The 18,996-nt window shown below is 43.3% G+C and overlaps 3 protein-coding genes across 3 annotated transcripts in view; 1 reads left to right on the forward strand and 2 right to left on the reverse strand.

Moving 5' to 3' along the window:
• Nucleotides 1-3,766, forward strand: part of LOC127751058 (uncharacterized) — a 22,145-nt gene extending 18,379 nt beyond the window's left edge. Inside the window, exons 6-7 of the mRNA XM_052274014.1 lie at nucleotides 3,220-3,328; nucleotides 3,714-3,766. The gene's annotated coding sequence lies outside the window, so the exon portion shown is untranslated. The remainder of the gene's footprint in view (nucleotides 1-3,219; nucleotides 3,329-3,713) is intronic.
• Nucleotides 2,683-6,530, reverse strand: LOC113214665 (uncharacterized). The gene is made up of 9 exons (XM_052274003.1): nucleotides 6,427-6,530; nucleotides 6,209-6,240; nucleotides 6,089-6,133; nucleotides 5,878-5,952; nucleotides 3,929-4,012; nucleotides 3,705-3,788; nucleotides 3,240-3,317; nucleotides 2,881-3,159; nucleotides 2,683-2,813 (listed from the first exon to the last, which is right to left on the reverse strand). The coding sequence occupies exons 1-9, from the start codon at nucleotides 6,528-6,530 to the stop codon at nucleotides 2,743-2,745; spliced, it is 852 nt and encodes a 283-aa protein (XP_052129963.1). The 3' UTR covers nucleotides 2,683-2,742.
• A 3,401-nt stretch (nucleotides 6,531-9,931) lies between these two features.
• Nucleotides 9,932-18,990, reverse strand: LOC113214663 (uncharacterized). Its single transcript, XM_052274016.1, has 4 exons — nucleotides 17,279-18,990; nucleotides 16,825-16,998; nucleotides 16,586-16,753; nucleotides 9,932-13,491 (listed from the first exon to the last, which is right to left on the reverse strand). The coding sequence occupies exons 1-4, from the start codon at nucleotides 17,366-17,368 to the stop codon at nucleotides 13,315-13,317; spliced, it is 609 nt and encodes a 202-aa protein (XP_052129976.1). The 5' UTR covers nucleotides 17,369-18,990; the 3' UTR covers nucleotides 9,932-13,314.
• Nucleotides 18,991-18,996: the final 6 nt, after the last annotated feature.

Consider the following 18,996-nt stretch of genomic DNA (forward strand, 5'->3'; position numbering starts at 1 on the left):
TTACCTCTAAAATGTCTTAGTACACGTATGTTTGAGAAGACAGGCCCGTGGCGGACGGTATTGCAGTTAAAAAACCGACGAGTTTTCACTTGCGTAATACACTGCACACCTGAACTAAATATTACGCGTAATTGATACCGAAAATAGGAAAATGTGCCCCAAAATAGCAGAATTTTAGTTGCAAAGCTTGTGTAATGCCAGCGTCATACCACGTAATACACGTAATGTGTAATACTCTGCACATGAAAATTCCGAGTGAAAACCCCCTTGTTAAAAAAAGACGCCTCCCCCCCCCCTTTCCCCTCCAACAAAATTAAGTCGACCCCGCGGAGACGGGGACACGTTTGATGCCTAACGGCATTGCCACCATATGTTTACATTTCGTAATAAAGGTATACGTAGTACGCCTACCCCCATGAGAGCCTCCATGTTTGCCTACTCCCGCCGGCCGTAAGGGGCCACAAGCAAGGGGCCCTCATATGAGCAGAAGCGAGGAATGTATTGGGAATGGGAGAGAGTTCTTTTACTTTTGTATAGTGAAACTCTTAGCTGGCGACTTCTCCTCGAGGGGATCCCCTCAGTGGTAGCGTTTTTTTCGGAATGGCCGGATGTTGTGACTAAAGTCACTATACCAGGTGGCTGATTCACGCCGCGCACTGTCGTTTAGTTATACTGTACGGCATGCATGCGTGCGTGCGGGTTGCCTACTCGCACGGGGCCATAAGGAGCCGTGGGCAGCGAGCATAGGCAAACCCGCCCGCACCCGTGCATGCGGTACAGTATAACTATGAAAGTGCGCGGCGTGAATCAGCCACCTGGTATACTGTTGTTATTACCACTGTAACATGTATTTTATTTCCATGTAAAATAAGCTTTCTGAGGTAAAATTCATTAGAGGTACTTTGTTTAGAGGTAAAATCCATTAGAGGTACTTTGCTTTAGAGGTAAATATCCTTAGAGGTAATTTGCTTAGAGGTAAAAATCTTTAGAGGTAATGTGCTTAGAGGTGCTGAGCCGCCCCCACAGCACCAAGTAAAGATTGCACTCAGATTACAATACGTTTCATTGCAATGCAACTCCTGCACTGTTTTAAAAAAATCTACTGAAAATTAACAACAAATTTTACAAGGAATGTGAACACATCAAATTTTCATCAGATATTTGGGTTGCTCCTATACAATATGAAATATTACAAATGGTTTGTTATGCAATTATATAAAGTGCTATCAAACTTAACAACAGTTTTTCTATAGTGTGACTGTGTGGTGATTATCCCAGTCAACAAAACATAGTCCCGAACACATCCCTGGTACAACTCGGTTGGGATGTGGGACGTCCCAGCCAGGACGTCCCACAGTACTACAGAATGCAACATTTTTTAGACCCTGAGCAGAAGATAGGCACCTCCCACCAGTACGTCCTGAGTGGGAGGTGATTGTCACATCCCGGAAGGAACGTCCCCAGAAGGAACTGACAGGACCCGGCTATCATTTTATGTAAAACAATATGACAATATTCAAAAGTCAAGTGAGATTCGATGTTTTTTATTTGAACCTTAAATATACTCATCCAGAAGCAGGCCTCGGAGAACTCGGTCCAAATTGACTGAGTTTACAAAAATTATGTATGGCAGTCATGTGATGTATCACTTGACCACAAATTTACCTCACACTTGGCGAGGGGTCTATAAGAGAGGTATGCGGATGATCCGCGAGATTTAAATTGGACATCACATAGAATCTAAAATTGTGCATGAAAGTGAACATTGAGTGCAATTCGACTTCATGCCCCTTGCTTTATACGCAAATAACGTAACTTTTCAAAATACTTATTATTTCGTACATTTTAACGCAAATATAATAAAACCTACGAGGATCGCGTCGCTAGCGCTATCTGTAGGCAAAATATAGCACGGCACACGGCTGCCACTGGCACTGGCATACCAAAGACCTCCCGCAGCAGATGTATACAGGATGTTCATCATCCTGCTAGTCTCCCTAACCATGGCATCCCGAGCAGGTTCTATGTAGTACGTCCTGGTGACATTCATCCTGGCACATCCCTAGCAGATGCATACGTAACGTCTTTTCCAAAGACATGCTGGTCAGCACCCTGATTGAACGCCCCGAGGAGCAGCCCGACGGGTGCCCCTGAGGAGGTACTCGTATGTTACGTCCTGCCCGATGACATGCTGAGTAGCTCCTCGGCGGGACAACCCGAGGAGCTTTACCGCAGGTATATCCTGAGGAGTAACTTCTCAGTACCTTAACTCAGAAGCACCTCCCAATCAGATCCCGCTCAGGATGTCAATGTGGTCTTGCTGCACACAACACATCCTGATTTGCTCCAAGGCATGTATTCTTGGGATGTCCCAGTAGCACGTGTGAGGGATTCGTGTGGGATGATCCCAAACTCCTCCCAAAAGTAAATGGGAGGTGCTTTGTTGACTGGGTAGCAGTCTTAAATTTGGGTCCACTACGGATAAAGTAGAACAACTTCCTATATCAGATGGGCATAACAAGTATTGTTATCAAAGAGGAAAACTGTGCAGGTTCAGTAGTTCGTATGATTAGATTTCACTGTTCATTGCCTTTTATTTTGTTCTTTCATGTAGACTATAATCACAACTATAATCATATATTAATAATACATATATTTACATAACAATGTAAATTATGGACAACTATGACTTTTATATTGTCTTAACGCAACAACAATTTCAATAACACTTACAAGATGACATTATTCGGAGTATGCCCCTGGCCCTTTACTCCTCTTTCGGAGGCGATCTCCCCAGCCATTCCCTGGTGTATCTGCCACAGAAGCAAGGAGTGTGTTAATGTAAGAAGGGTGAAAAGACGACATTTGCAAGGAACTTACCTTGGCTTTCCTCTACTTGAGCCAGCTCTGAGGAGGGTTTTGGCAGTTGGGGCTGCCCTGGTTCTAGACCTAGAACATAAGATGTTAGTCTTTTTCTCAGCGTCAACATACACATCTGTAAATAGATCCGTTCTAAACCTACTAGCTGCCTTCCTTCTCTTTGCTCTTCTCCTATTTGCTCTGCTAGGGCTGGGGCTGAAGATTGGTTCTCTCCCTTTCTCTCTCTCTCTCTCTTCCTCTTCTGACGCCTCCTCACATGGCTTCTTTGTTGTTTTGATACTGTAAACAATAGTTGTACTTTAGTACTCAATATTATTATATTTTGGTGATATGTTACAGAACTGGATGGAACCCCTCACTTTTGGGAGTAGCCTCTTCTTCAAGCTGAAGGTGCCAGCCCTGATCCTCCTGATCAGCATCATCAGCATAGTTGACAACTGGGTAGATTGTAAGTACAATATAAGTTTTAGAATTGTGAATATCGAACGAGGGGTGGATAACTCCTCTGCTAAATGTACACCCCTAATTCTGCCTTATTCAAAATAATTCAATTTCATTCGAACCAATTCAAAAATAATTCAATCAATTCAGTCCAATTCAAGACAATTCACATTCAATTCAAGCCAATTTAAGTCAATTCACGCTAATTCAGTAAAATAAAACCGCAATAATTCAGTCCAATTCTAAAACAATTCAACCAATTTAGTCCAATTCAAATTTAATTCAAGCCAGTTCAAGTCCAATTCATGAAATTTATACACGTAATTTAGGAGTTATCTACCCCTCGATAACTACTTATAAAGTTAATACTGGTGTTCTCTTACCTGTCTCAGACGGCTGCTCCCCATCGCTAAACAAATGCTCATCCAATGGATCGAAATCAGTGGCAAGTACTGAAGATACTAAGTCTGTAATTAATACATTAACGTTGATTTTTAACTAGCTCATTTTGACTAGAGAACTGCCAGACCATGCCCATTTCAAAGAACTTCAGATTTTAAATTAACAGAGTTCATTTTGTTGCAGAAAATTTCCCTTCATCTCCTACCTGGTGAATCTGAAGCAGCAGCAACAGCAGCAGGAACATCCGAAAGAGGAGTCTGAGGCTCAACATCAACATCATGGTGGACTGCTGTAAGTACAATTTACAGTTCAGAATTTTGGATGATTATAATATCAATTTGTGTAATTGGTATGGTCTTACCTTGCGTTGTTCAGGTTCAGTCTCAGTATCTGCTGTGCAAATTGGGGCCCCTTCCCAATCAAAGCCGACTAGAACATCGTCAATGACATGTGTTGAGACTGTAAGTAATACAATACATGAACATTCATCATTTCGATCATTCAAAGGGGTCTAAACAAGGTAGATGTATGCCAGACCACGTCTCGCGTAACAGGCTTCGCGATATCTCACGAAAAACTGTGACGCTGCGACGCGCCTGGCATACATCTACCTTGGCCTGCGGCGCTGACACACGAGTCGGGTAGTGGAAAAATGGACACAATCATCTCGACAAAATCATCTCGACTAAGCATGCAGGATTATGCATTTTTTCGCTTATTTTCGTCAAAAACACCCTCTTGCCCTGTAACGGTTTGAGCTAGAGCAAAACGGACAAAACTTATGCCCAACGGGCTCTCTTTTGATGAGTTACCCCATAGGAAACTATAAAAAAAATATTTTCAAAAAACGTCATTTTTGATTTTTTTTAAATCCAATTTTTGAGCTACAATGCTCATCTTCGAACTCGACTTGTCTTTTGATGGCACAAAACGACCCTGAAAATCCCAGGTCGCTCGCTCAATTCGTTCTCGAGTTATGGTGCGGACAGACAGACAGACGTGCAGACAGACAGACAGTCAAAGTTTTTTCCGACCAGACAGAGTAATAGGCTTCGCTAATCGGTCAGCCAACAAGAAGATTTACCATACAAATTTGTTGGCTGAGCGATTAGCGAAGACTACTACTCCGTCTGGTCGGAAAAAAACTTTTTCTGTCTGTCTGTCTGTGTATCTGTCCGCACGAAAACTCAAAAACGAATTAAGCGAGCGACCTGGGATTTTCAGGGTCGTTTTGTATCATAAAAAGACAGATCGAGTTCGTAGATGAGCATTTTAGCTCAAAAATTGGATTTTTAAAAAATCGATAACAACAGGTCCCAAAAATGACGTTTTTAAAAAATATATTTTTTTGTGGTGACCTAAGGGGTAACTCATCAAAGTAGAACCCTACGGGCGAAAATTTTGTCCGTTTCGCTTTAGCTCAAACCGTTGCGGCGCTAGAGGGTGTTTTTGAGGAAAATAAGCGAAAACATGTACAACCCTGCATGATTAGTCGAAGTGACGGGCGTTGACGGGCCGGAGGCCCGCATCTTTGTGCACATTTTTGCACTACCTGACTCGGGTGTCAGCGCCGCAGGCGAAGGTAGATGTATGCCAGGTGCGTCGCAGCGTAACAGTGTTTCGTGCGGTATCGCGAAGCCTGTTACGCGAGACGTGGTCTGGCGTACATCTACCTTGTCTATCTTGAATAGGTTTATTACAGCTATCTGATTGATTTTAAAATTTAATTAGTTTAATACTTTTATTCATTTTTGGCTGAGCGATTAGCGAAGCCCATTACTCCACTGACAGTGTTTCGTGAGATATCGCGAAGCCTGTTACGCGTGACATGGTCTGGCGTACAAATAGCTAGTATTAAAGTTTTAAAAGTTATTCTGGAGCAAAGTTGTTTGCAAGATATGAAAGGGGAAAGGTGCTGGGAGCCAGAAAGCTTCAAACACAAACAACTTAAATTAGTTGTCCGGGTGTATCTGATGTTTGATAAATTATCAGCCAATTAAAATGATGGAGAAAAACTTAACTTTGGTTAAATTCAGTCATTTTCAAAGGGTTTCGAATCTTAGTTAAAAACAGTCAAAAATGTAAATTAGAATGGGTATTTTCCACCTATATGAAAGAGTGTTTCATTAGTTTTTAATTTGGTCTTGCTCTTACCTTCTTCAGTTGTCTGCTGCTCCAGATTGACGCTGCCCTCAGTTGCAATGTCACCTACTACATCATGTGCTGAGCCTGAAAGTGAGACATCAACTTTAATTATCTTGATCTATGACAGGGGTGGGGTGTGGTTAATTTCTGTCTACTAAATTTATGCAATAATTTTGATGCAGGCAAATTCTTGTGGTCCCACCCGTTGAAGTTCAAGTACCTTGGGGATCTTGTCCTTCAGCATCCGGAGGATCATCTACTGATTCTAGAGCAGAAATGCAGAAGGTACAAACATTTTAAAACCATCAGAAATATTGCACAGGCGATCCAAATTACTTACCAGAATCTTTAGTTGTTTCTTCAGTTAGTGCACTGCAAACAGAAAATATAACAATCAATTATCGTCTACTGTAATTTTTAAAGATATCACATTATATTCAAACATACTGGAAAATAGGTAGTACTCACTTCTTAACAGTGTAAGGGGCATCTTCATCAGCCCACAAGGTGTTGGTTTCAATGGCCTACTCCAGCGATGCTGGCTGCAAGCAGCCATACATGAAGTCCCTTATTTGTCCTGTCCTTTCAAAATTATGGACTGCTTCAGTAATGTCACCATCAATTACGTCGTGGGGGTCTTTAGGCTTGTAGAGGGAGCTCATAGCACCCTCTTTGCCATTGCCCCCACAACGCAATCGTTCAAAGATATAGTTGTATTCATTTTCAAGAGCTCGCAACAAGTCTAGACAGAAACATTTTTTTTTGTTAGTTTTCTTCGTCATCGTCAAAAACTGTCTTCAAATTCGAAAGTTGGCTGGTACGCTTTTGCAGTGTGAATACCGTGTCGCCTCCACACAGGCACGATTGCGTCATATCAAATCCCCCTTTCGATGAAAAGGAAGGTTTTGATGTGCTGCTTCTTTTGTGGCTAAGCGGATCCTTGCATCTGCATCCCCGGATTAGTAATGCTTCAATTAGTACTTTTTGACTTGTGAACTCCGTATCCCCTTTTGTAGGTCTGACCTTTGTTTAATGACTTTTTGTTACAGGTAACGCGTTGTAATGACCTAATGAGAAAATATGTAGTAAGGGGTTAATTTAGAACTGTACATTATGAGGTTGGGCATCTGTGGAGCAGTGTCGGGGCGAAAAACAAGTTATTTATTGCAATGTTCTAGTCATACTAAAACGCATAAAATGGGGATGACTGGATGTAAAATATGAGTACGACACACTAGTGGAGCAAACAAAAGAACTCCATGTACTGCCTTCATTCAAATGACCGCAAGGTGCGGGAGGCAATATTTGAGTTTTATCATTGATTGAACGTGACCACAATATGGTCTTTTAACGTTGTACTAGAAGTACGTAATTTGAACTGTCGCCACTTTACACGTATCTTATTTGAAGGTAAATAAAACCATTGCGACCCAAAAACCTAGCAAATTCGACAAAAAAAAAAAAATAGGAACTCCCAAATGGCCCGTATTCTGAGAATCACCCACTTATATATGTTATATATTCGAGTAAACTAAAGCGTCCGGCGAAGGGCCTGCGGCCCTAGAAATTTGCTCCTTGGACATGACAAAAGACTGTAACGGGGCAACACCGTGACTACAGCCCACCCTTCTGCTTTGCTTTAGAATTTTAAAAAACGAACCCGCGCAGTGTTTTGGTTGTATATTGTTTGTTAAACAGTCCTAAAACTTGACTTTTTGCCATTGTTTTCAATATATCCACCTCTAGGGCCGAAACAGTGAAAGATACGGCAAATCCGAGGCTAGTTACGGATTCAGAATGTGTTGTTTTGGGGGGTACTTCCTCTGACATTTTACGATTGGACGCCTCCTTGTACGTCTTTATGTGCAACGTGGTCATTTTCGCCGTCTTTTCGTCGAAAAAAGCACTCTAGCGCCCAAACGGTGCAAGATAGAGTCAAACGGACGAAATTGTCGCCCAAAGGGCTCTACTTTCACGAGTTACCCCTTAGGAGACCATAAAAAAAATTCCTACTTTTTGGACCAACCCCTATTTCTTTGTTACCCCCTTTCACCCCCTTAGGGGTGGTTGCCAGGATTTGCACCAGGCGTTTCGTTGTCCAGGAGTGACCCCTAAGATACCCTGAAATTTGTAGACCTCTAGCTCATCTCCTGACAGACAGACACGAGAGCGGTTGCATAAGCCCGCTTTAATGCTTTTTAAAGAGCAGAAGGGCGGGCTAAAAAGGAATTAGTTACCACTTATGAAAAAATTGTCAGTAGCTGTTAAAGGTTTTTAAACAGCAAGAATACTGACAAAGGGGCTCAAAAAGTCAGTAACAGGATAAGATAGTTAACGTAGAATCATAGTTGAGAACATACCCTCCCCATGAAAGTAAAAGCTAAGATGAATAGCTGCAAAACTCCAAGGAGGTTGGGGTCCACCCGGAAAGTGCCATCGGATATCACCGTGTCATCTTTGCCCACACGCCGCAACATGCGTGGTGAGGCAAAGACTAGTGACTCCTCACCAGGGGGCCCAACTACTCCCTGGAAGAACTGCTCTTCTTCTTTAGCAGTTTTTCCTGCAACAAAGAATTTCGATTATATGCCTGACTAAATTTTAGAGTTTCAGCAGAATTTGAAGGATGTCTAAAAACACAGTATGTAAATATTATTAGAGGTCACAGAAAACACACATTATTCAGAATCCTCCAACATTCTGTCATTACTACAGCATTCTACAATTGCAGTGATTGTACATGAGTCATATTTGTACTTAAATTAAGTTATATTTGTACCACACTGCAAAATGCTTGCTAAGAATAGGTTTGTATTGCAGACGGTTTTCTTTGCAGCTCAAAGAGAATTTTAAATCATTGTAATATGAACTAGTTTTCCCCTTGCTTGCAAACTATTTCTTTGCAATGCAAACACACAGTTTGCAGGGATTCTGACAGCTTGCAAAGAATTTCTTTGCTATATGAACAAATTCTTTGCAATACAAAGCTTGAAAATTTGTTGCAACTTTGCAAAGAATATAGTTTGCAAGCATTTTACAAAGCAAAAACACAGGCACTCACCAAATCTTTCAATGCGAGGGTCTCTCAGTAGTTGACCAGCCTCCTCAATAGTGTGAGGGTCTGGTCGATGGCCCACTACCTTTTGGTGTCTATAACGGACATTGTCTCTCACATTCCTTGCATTAAACAGATCTCGAAGATCATCGTCTTCAACTCTGAAAAAAAGGCAATCTTACAAAAAAAATTAAAGAAGGGCCAATTGTCTTGAAACTCATAGGTGTGATTGAGCTGCCCCAAGAAAAGTTACAAAATAATTTGGAATTCATTCACAAGCAAGAAGGGGCTAGCAAAGATATTTTTCAGTGTAGCATCAAAATGTTAAAAATCTTTCAACATTAAAGTCAGACTTGAATATTGAACCATCCTTCTGTTGTCAAAAATTGTTCAAAACCATACCATAAAATTTCAAAACATGTAGCAGTTTTAAAGCAATTAATGCTATTCAGTTTAAATGAATTTTAAAAGGCACGCAATCAGATGCTACCTTCAGTTTCAAAAAAGAGGATCATACAGCAGAAAACTGCACCCTCAGACCTTCACTGATACTTTTTTCTCATATATCGACTGTATCCTGCAGGACTTCTTCGTCATTCAGTATATTTTGCAGGGAAGCTTTACTGATAACTTGTCAGTATTGTAAAAGAGAACTCTTAGCAATGAGTGATTAAAACAAAGGTTTTCATTAGCTTTTAAAGGTATTCGCGTGTGGCAGGATTACTGACTGAGAAGGAATAGGAAATCCGTAACAGAACCAGTTTGTGGCTGCGACACTTTACTAATCCCAACCCTACTGACCACAAATATTTACGCAATAAGTACCTAAGTAGTCAGCAATTGCTTGCTTTCCTCGCGCTGCCCGTGGAACTCCATGTACTGCCTTCATTCAAATGACCGCATTCGGCGTTCATTAGATCCCTTTTCGACTTTTCCCTCGATTTTTAGGTCGAGTAGGGGGCAAGGTGTGTGTGGGTGGGGGGGGGGGAGGCAACTCGTTCACTTATGTGTCTGTCTGTGTGTCTGTCTGTTCCACTAGAAGGAGATGTGCTAGTTTTAGGTTTAGACAGGTACTGGTGGCTGTTTTAAACGACACATCAACCGGTTTTTTCTCTCATCCCCTTCTATTCTCTATTCCTGTTTTGATGTTATTTGCGTTTGGGTTGTCCATCAGTCAACTTTGGAGCCTATTGTGACCTGTCAGTGTTGATAATGTGTTAACTTATAATTTCCTGATAAAAATAAAATCAAGGGTTTACCAATCTACCTATTCAAACGATTCCCTCATTCTCGCAAACTTCCCCGGAGCAGGAAGTGACGTCATATTGGTGTTGACAGACGGCCATGCATGTTGTTGTTGTCGTGGGGGAGTTAGCATGCAAGATATTTACTTTGACTCCTTTTCATACGCTCTTCTTTTTTATAATCAGCCGGTAGTTTGAATGACAATGAATGAGAAATTATTTCTGTAAAAATAATAAAGATTTCGTTCAGTGTCGATCAGCAGATGTAGAACTTGTCATTCAGAAGTGCCATCAGGGCTTCTTAACCTTTTAAAGGGACTTTCATTGTTCATGTACTCATCCTTTTTAGCGATTGGTTAAACTAGTTGATGTCATTCGATTAACAACCGCCGTTCGAAGACGAAACGTTTATTTTCGCGGCATATAGGTGCTGTCATTCGTGTATAACCACTGAATCTGAACTGTAAAGCGTTAGAAGGTGTAACGGGGAGCTAACAGCAACAACTTCATTAAAATGTTCTCATTTGAAAGTATGTCACGATACGATACGCAAGAAGTTCGCCTTCTTGTCGTTATCGCGCCCTAAATTGGTTGTAAATTTACCGTTTTGTAGTCGTGATTCGTTTCGCAAACAACGACAAGACGATCTTTTAACCAACTTTTATTCCACACGCACTGTTAAAAGCTTACGAACTAAATACTTTGCAACGTTACGAACAATTTTCGTTCTTTGTATTGCAAAGAAATTATTCGTATTGCAAAGCGATTGTTTGTAAGGCTAGACGGGTCTTACGAACAATTGGTTCGCATTACGAAGTATTTGTTCGTAAGCTTACGAACACTTAGTTCGTAACACAACGCTTCAAAATCCTTCGTAAGCTACGAACGTTTTGGTTTGCATTACGAACCTATAGTTCGTAAGCAATTCACAGTGCGGGAAATCCAAATGCTTTTACCATCGACGAATGAAAGGCAACCAGGACGAAAAGGCGAAAGAACCGGGCGAAAGAAATAATAAACTAATATTTTTTCACAGTAGCAGACGGATCACAGGTCACAGGGCTTCTTGGCCATCTTGGTTTTCAAACACTCGGCTGCGGCGCGGGAACAGCCGAACTCGTCGTCGGGAGCAGTATAAAAAATTTCTCGGCCCTCCAGAATACTTTTTTTAATATTTTACAATATTTTTTTTTATTTTTAAATATTTTATTCAAAAACTATTTAAAAAATAATAAAATATTCAGGGGGGACCTTCCGGTGAGGGGACCTTCCGGCACCTACCCATATTTTTTCACAGGTGTGTTATTGGATCCATAAGCTAACATCAATAACTTGGAAGGGATTTGGCATAACTTGCATGTATTCTACAAACTGCGGCACACACAGCCAAAGATGTTCAGCGTATGAAAAGAACGCCTCGTTTGTTGAGTTTTGATTACGAAGTAGACATCAAAGGTTCCTGGCAAAAAGATGGTTCAAAGCGAGGGGTCGCCAACTCTCCTCAGCAGTGTGCGGAGTATTATAGTATTATGCGGTATTATGGAACGTTTCAAGGGCTTTTATGTCATATTATTTGATATCATTAAGTATTATAGACTATTATGAGATATTTTAAGGTATTATGGGGTATTTTGTAACATACTAAGGAGTATTATGAAGTATTATAGAGGTATTACGGGACCCGTGTACGGAGTATTTTGCGAGTTGGCGAGCCCTCGGTTCAAAGCAAGCCGTCACTCAAACGGGCCGAAGCTATATTACACCATGAAAATTCACCCAAAGGCCGCCGGCAGGCCAAGCTAGGCCCGCTCCCTGCCGAACCGAGTTGCCGGTAGAGCGAAGCCCAGAGGGCTCTACTTTCACAAGTTAACCCTTTCCTCTACCCCTTTACTTTCCCCTTTCCTCTCTAATTCCCTTTCCCTTCCTCTTATGCAGCATGTAGGTCGCAAGCCCCACACGGCCAAGTGCCGATCTAGAGTGGGGGCAGGAAGAGAGAGGGGAGGGTCGCGTTGACCAGGGGTTAATCAGAGGGGGAAGGGGTGGCCGGAGGGGAGAAATAGAGGGGAGGGGGAATTAAAGAGTCCATTTATTGGGGGAGGGGTGCATTTGATCTGGGGCCTTTTGAGCAGGGGCCCGTATTACTACTATTGCACTTCAACCAATAACATTTGACCAAATGGTACGTTTCACCCAAGCATTTATAGTTCCAAAAATTTAAAGTCCAAATTACAACCAGTTTAAAATCAGTCCAAAACATAAAAAACAAAAACAAAAAATCAACATAATTGTAAAATTGAAGAATAAAAATCAAAAAGGGGAAATACGCCGCGTCCTATCAACAGGATCCTATCTGCAGCTTGCGGAATACACAGTGTCCTATCTGCAGAGTGTCGAATACACAATGTTCTATCAGCAAAGCACGGGTTTCGGGATACCTCTAAAGAAATGCTTATTACTATGTATCCGCTCGTTCTTCTTCACTTTTTGCAGTCAATAATTAAACACTGGACCTTTACAATTCTTTCCGTGTGCGCAGATTGGCCTTAATGTCTTCTAGTTACTTGTAAACCACACAAAAGTGAAGGGCTGCACCCAACCCCGTTTTTCAGATAGAACATTGTGTATTCGACACTCTGCAGATAGGACATTGTGTACTCCGCACGCTGCATATGGGATTTTGGTGTTAGGACGAGTCAATTAACGTTTAGAGGGAAAACTTGTAGCCACACGTCCAGAGGAAGGACACAACTACCGTCTTCCTTGTGCTCCTGGTAGCGGAGCACGGTGCGCTGGAGCCGGTGGGTGAATATCTTTTATTTCTTCCTTTGGGGCTCTCGAATGGGGATGGAGCGCCCCAAGGGCAGCCATCTGATGTTGGACTCCGTCGTGGCCTGCTCCTTCCGCACGTCACGCAGAAGATGGCAGACGGGAGGCACTTGCACTATTTGAATCGGCCGCGCGGTGGCGGCACCGCCTGGTGAGTTCCTTCGTTTGCCGCTGCGCTGCTCGCCATGGCCCGGCTCGGCCGGAAAAAGAAAAACTCTATCGAGTTGTACCCGAGGGCTTGGAAGCGGGGTAGGAGCTGGTGGGTGCTTTTAGAGTACGATCATTTGTCAACTTCGCCTTCTGATTGGACACTTTATTATATCAACTTTTCTCCACTTTCGGAACAATATCGCTGACACCTCTGAAACATGCGACTGTTTGCTTGGATTTCATGTCATAATAATAAAGGTCTCCCCTGAACCGGCCGTAGGGGAAGACCGGAAAGTGTTCATAGCGTTGTACAATCTCACTGCTGAAATTACGGAGAATGTATGTACCCTGCAAACCAATGAAGATGTTGAAGTGGAAACAGAAATAAGACAAACCAAATTACTTTCTCTATTTTCTTCGACCCAGCACACGGTTTAAAGGACCGCCCTAATTTGTCCCCCCAATAGCTACCGCTATTCGCACAAATTCGTGCAAAATTCTATATTTATTTTTGCTGAGCTCGCGAAGCGAGCGAAGCTCTAGGGCAGACTTTTCTGGGCCAATTCCGGTCACCGCTACGGAATAGCTTATAGCAATAGACTAAAAGTTACTAGCAGTAGCAATTGCAAAAACTATGATCTATTACTTAACCTATCATCGCTATTGCCTATCGTTAGGCATATATATATATATATATATCGCGAGCTCAGCAATGACCCAGTTAGAAATGGATGGTCGAATCGACGTGGAATCGACGTCATTTGGTGAGTAGTTCTCTGCGAATGGGTCACTTTTGACATGTGTACGTCGAGGAGAAAAAAATCTGTTTTATCGAGTTTTGCTTATGGTTTGTTGCCTACTACCGTCCCTAGATACAAGATGTCGAAGATCCAAGCTCCCACTCATAAGTTACAAAATTAACCTATAAAAGCCTCATAAGGAATCCTTATAATGGTTACGGATCTTACAAATTCGTACAAAATCTGACATTTTAGAGGAACGAGACGACCGATCGGCAAGGGCGAGACGTATTTTGGGTCAGGTTCACAACACGGACACAACCCCGTTTCACTTCATCAAAATTCGCAATAGCAACTTTGCAGAAGAGTGCACGGATCTTACACTCTATGCTTGACACTAACAGTTTTAAGGTGTTCTAATCAGTGTAGGCGGCGAACCAGACGAGCCACACCTGCGTTTTAAGTGTCTTCTAGTGGAGGAGACATAACTCTATCTATGGGAAGTTTCGTGGTTGTCGTATGTTAAGTTTTGCGGTAGAAAAGTGGCAAAAACTGGCTTCATGACTTTTGTTACCTTTCCATGGAGGGCATTTTTTGAGCCAGTCGTGTTAAGACATCTGTGACCTTCTGGAGACGGGCCAAGTGTGAGGACATAGCCTCATGTGTGTAGAACTCGAGACCACCTGCGGAAATCAGTTTTCATATCCCCTTTCGGCGTACAGAGAAGTTTAAATTCGAAATCGGGAGTTGTGGACATGCAAAATGGTTACGGATCTTACATTTCAGACCCTTTCCGTTCAAATATCGTTTGAGGGGGTGACTTTGATGTCAAAGTAACGTTTGTTTGCTGTTTAGTTAGTGAAGAAGCAGAGTTAGCAAAAAAAAATCGTTCAGATCGGTTAGGATTTCGATGAAATAAAGCGTGGACACGAACGTGACCCATTCGCGGAGCACTGCTCTTGTATGTGGGCAGTACGTCGATTCGACCTTTATATGGTCCCGAAATCGACGTCGACGTCGAATTTATATGGTCCCGAAATCGACGTCGACGTCGAATTTATATCGATGAAAATAGCGCATATGACGGTATTTGAACCAGCGAACCCTCCCAACAAGCTTCCTGACCTACTGCCCTATCCACTACGCCACCACATCACCTGCTGATATGAGGGATCTGTAACCATGACTTCCTACCATGCTACACCCCCGTTAGTCGCTCGTGTACCGTATATTGGAACTTGTTGAAGTAGTAACCGAACACATAAAACGCTTTCTTATAGTATGCATGATTTTGCCGAATAATTTTAAAGTTGCTCTGACTGTTTATTTTTCAAATGCGGTGGGGCATTGACGGGCAATCGACGAAGAATCGGCGGGGAAGTACAAATGCTGCCTCGGCGCAACGTACCCACTGGTTACGCGTTGTTGCACCGCGCCATCATGTATTTTGGAGTAATGCATGCTTTGAACACTAAGTCCTTATGCACTTCGTTGTGCATAAGACTTGCAGGATTTCATGCAGCCATAACATTATGCACAATTTTCTGCATAACTATGTACAGTGTGCATAATTATGCACATTTTGTACACAATTATGAATAAAAATTTGTGCATACTTATGGCTGCATGAAATCCTGCAAGTTTATGCACAACAAAATGCATAAGGGTTTAGTGTGAACACAGAATTTAAGCTAAATCCACGTGGGACTTGAGCCGTCGATTCAACGTCGAATCGACTCGACGAAACTCTAAAAGTCCTGGTTAGCTGACAAATACTTGCAAATTGTAATAATATGCTAACCGTACAGTTGCAAACAGCATAAATCTAGCAAAAACAGTTAGGTCGGAAATTCGTCGATCATTAAGAATTTACGACGTGTTACTCCTAACGAGCACTTTTCGACTCGACTCGAGACTCGAGATTATCATCAACGTCGATTCGACCATTTATTTCTCACTGGGTGAATAACAGTGTGGATTCGGACCATTAGACACTTCTCGTGCGAATAGCTGACTCTAGCACACTGCCCAAATTCGTGCACTCACAGTAGGCTTTGCTAAGGGCACAAATTAAGGGACCACTGTCCCTTCTTGTGCGAGTAGCTAACTCTAGCCGCACCGCCCAAATTCGTTCACGGACAGTAGGCTTTGCTATGCGCACAAATTTGGGCAAATAGCTCACGCTCCTTAGCCGCACAAATTTGGGCGAATATAATTAGTCTTAAAGGGCGGGGTTCACTAAGTATTAAATGAGTGAGATCCACTGTGATGTACAAAGAGAAAAATATATCTAAACAAATAAATACAGCTATAAAGGCATTGCGTGCCGTTGCGGTCTGTCGTGCTATATAGCGCTTCCCGGACGCGACAATTTACGGACGTGAGATATTCACTGTTTCTAGGTCTCTTTTCTACACATCTATAGATTTGCAACGAGACGGAATGACTTTTTTCGCCTCTGATCGGTAAATACCAGATGACTGATTAACCCCGCGCACTTCTGTAGCTAGACTGTACCGCACGCACGAGTGCGGGCGGGCTTGCCCATCGCCCCTATCAACGGCGCCTTATACGGGCCAGGCGTCTAGGCAACCCACCTGCACTCGTGCGTGCGGTACAGTCTAACAACAGAAGTGCGCGGGGTTAATCAGTCACCTGGTATGTGCCATCTCAAGAACTATAAGGACCGCGGACGTACTTACTTTGCGAAAAGGGCAGCTCTTGGGCAACTTGGGGTTGAGGCGGGAAACTTCTGCAATGGCGTCGTGCGCAATAGTGGCGAACACTTTGCAGACCTCGCCGGCATCTATACGGAAAAAGTTTTCTCTCCAGCCGGCGACGTTGTCCCACTTGGCGATGACAACTTTGACCTGCTCTGAATAACTAGAGGAAGGCACAAGGAAGGGCAACAACGTTCGCTGCAACAGGACAGAGTTCTCACCCCAACATCGCCGACGCCGACGTCCCTCATCAAAATTAGTTGGCCGTCGAACACTGGGTACTTGGTAGACGGTAAATGGTGGAGAGAGCCCGTAAAGTTTCCCCCCACGGCGCCCTTGGGGACGGTGCCTTCGGGGCACTGTGACGCCTCTCTGAACATTATGTTGTACGGGCCCTGCGGAAACACGCGTCCTAGCTGCTCACCGCCGTTGCCTTATAGAGGTTCCCCCAGAGGAGGTTCTGAGCCGACACCGACCATAGCGCCTGGAACGCCAAGGGTAGGCAAGCCCGCCAAGCAGTTGTGTCCGGACAGCGGCCCGCCCTTAGCGCCCAAGTGCAGGTAGCTCGCTCCGGGTAGTTCACTCGCGTCAACTGGAGGAACATTCACTCTGTGGGCACCTTAAAAGCCTCGGTCACGACAGCTGAGTGGCCCGTCGAGCACGATCAGCACTTACGGCGTACGAATGGATGGAGGCACGCAGCGAGGTGAGGGCGAGCACAGTGGGCACGACGCAGACAAGCACGGCCAGCACCGAATTTCCCATGCTGAGCTCGCGGGCCCACTTCGACCTGCGCGCCACGGCTTGCGCGGATGCTCTGTAGAGACCGCGGTCCTGTATGAAAGTGGTCGAGACCTCACGTGTTGACTACATCCAACCAGCATCATGCACTCTCCCGTGCCAAAGCCCCCCCTCTCCCAGTGGTTCGGCGACCCCCTTTTAACGAGGAAAGGCCGCTTCAAAACTGTTGTTAAACGTTCCACGGTTTTGGTCAACCCATGTAAAAACTCAAAACACTCAAAAAAATGTGGGGGATCTGGGAGATGTGCCCAAAATTCGCTGCGGGTCGTTCCTGCGAAAAGCGACGATCGGAATATGTGAAGCTACCACTGTTCGTGCCATTTTCAGAACTTCTTCTACTTGTCATGGACGAGGTGACTTTGTGTTTGCTGCTGTGCGCTTGGTTTCTTCCTCTTCCTTTCGGTTAGGTAGCTTCATCTTTTTCCCCCCATCTGCCAAAAATTAAACCTTTAAACAGAAATGGATTTTTTTTAAATATTTCCAGAAAAATTTGAAAAAAATGAAACTTTCTTCGAAGAAACAGGTTAGGCCCGTTCTTCCGGCAAACCAAGTTTCGTCAGGGAGCAGGCCTAGCTTGCCCTACCGGCGGCGTTTGAAAGGGGCCTTCGGCCTGTCCCTTGTGATGTTTTATGGTGTAATGTAATATAGCTTCTATCGGAAAACGGTTTGAGTGACGGCTTGCTTTGAACTTTCTTTTTGTCAGGTACCTTTGCTGTCTACTTCGTAATCTTAACTCAAAAACCGAAGCATTCTTTTCATACGCTGAACGTCTTTGGCTGTGTGTGCCGCAGTTTGTAGAATACATGCAAGTTATTGCAAGTCCCTTCTAAGTTACTGATGTTAGCTTATGGATCCAGTAACACACCTACTAGCTATATGTACGCCAGACCACGTCTCGCGTAACAGGCTTCGCGATATCTCACGAAACACTGTTATGCTGCGACGCGCCTGCCGCACATATAGCTAGGCCTGCGGCGCTGACACCCGAGACGAGGTAATAGGAGTGTATATACAATTTTTCGAAATGAAGTCTTTTTAACTGAGCAAGAAACCCATAAAAAAATGTTTGATAAAAATACATTTTGCGAAGTTTTTGATTTTTAAAACAGCCAATTTGTGAGCTAGAATGCTCATCTTCGAACTCGATCTGTCTTTTTGTGATACAAAACGACCCTGAAAATCCCAGGTCACTATCTCAGTTCTTTCTCCAGTTATCGTGCGGACAGACATACAGACAAACAAACAAACAGAATGAAACTTTTCCGGTCAGTGGAGTTATGGGCTTCGCCAATCGCTCAGCCAATGAAAAAAATACATAAGACTAGACCCAGAAGAAGTTAAATATACTCCCAAGCACACTCCGAAATGACTCCGAACGTGTCCGCAATGATTCCGCTATATAATCGCTGAGCCAAACTCAGTCCATGTCGATGGGGGGCAGGCGATGTCACTGTCGTGAGTCTGTCTGTCTGTTTGTGTTAACGTTCCTCTTTTTCTGGAAAACGGCTTTTCCATGGACGAAGTGTGAGTTTCACTTAACATCTATAGTTCAAGGAAAAACAAGTGGGAGCTTTTCGTTCGTAAAGGTTTGA

The sequence above is a fragment of the Frankliniella occidentalis genome, unplaced genomic scaffold, assembly GCF_000697945.3.
Source record: "Frankliniella occidentalis isolate FOCC.00 unplaced genomic scaffold, Focc_3.1 Scaffold325, whole genome shotgun sequence".
NCBI classification, from domain to species: domain Eukaryota; kingdom Metazoa; phylum Arthropoda; class Insecta; order Thysanoptera; family Thripidae; genus Frankliniella; species Frankliniella occidentalis.

Coding starts and splice junctions, on each gene's coding strand:
- LOC113214665 (XM_052274003.1), bottom strand. CDS start 6,530: ATGAGCTCCCTCTACAAGCCTAAAGACCCCCACGACGTAATTGATGGT. Junction 6,134..6,208: donor AGAAACAACTAAAGATTCTG/GTAAGTAATTTG, acceptor TTTCTGCTCTAG/AATCAGTAGATGATCCTCCG. Junction 2,814..2,880: donor TCAAGTAGAGGAAAGCCAAG/GTAAGTTCCTTG, acceptor CTTCTGTGGCAG/ATACACCAGGGAATGGCTGG.
- LOC113214663 (XM_052274016.1), bottom strand. CDS start 17,368: ATGGGAAATTCGGTGCTGGCCGTGCTTGTCTGCGTCGTGCCCACTGTG. Junction 16,999..17,278: donor CCTCCATCCATTCGTACGCC/GTAAGTGCTGAT, acceptor GTGTTTCCGCAG/GGCCCGTACAACATAATGTT. Junction 13,492..16,585: donor AGAGCTGCCCTTTTCGCAAA/GTAAGTACGTCC, acceptor ATTGGTTTGCAG/GGTACATACATTCTCCGTAA.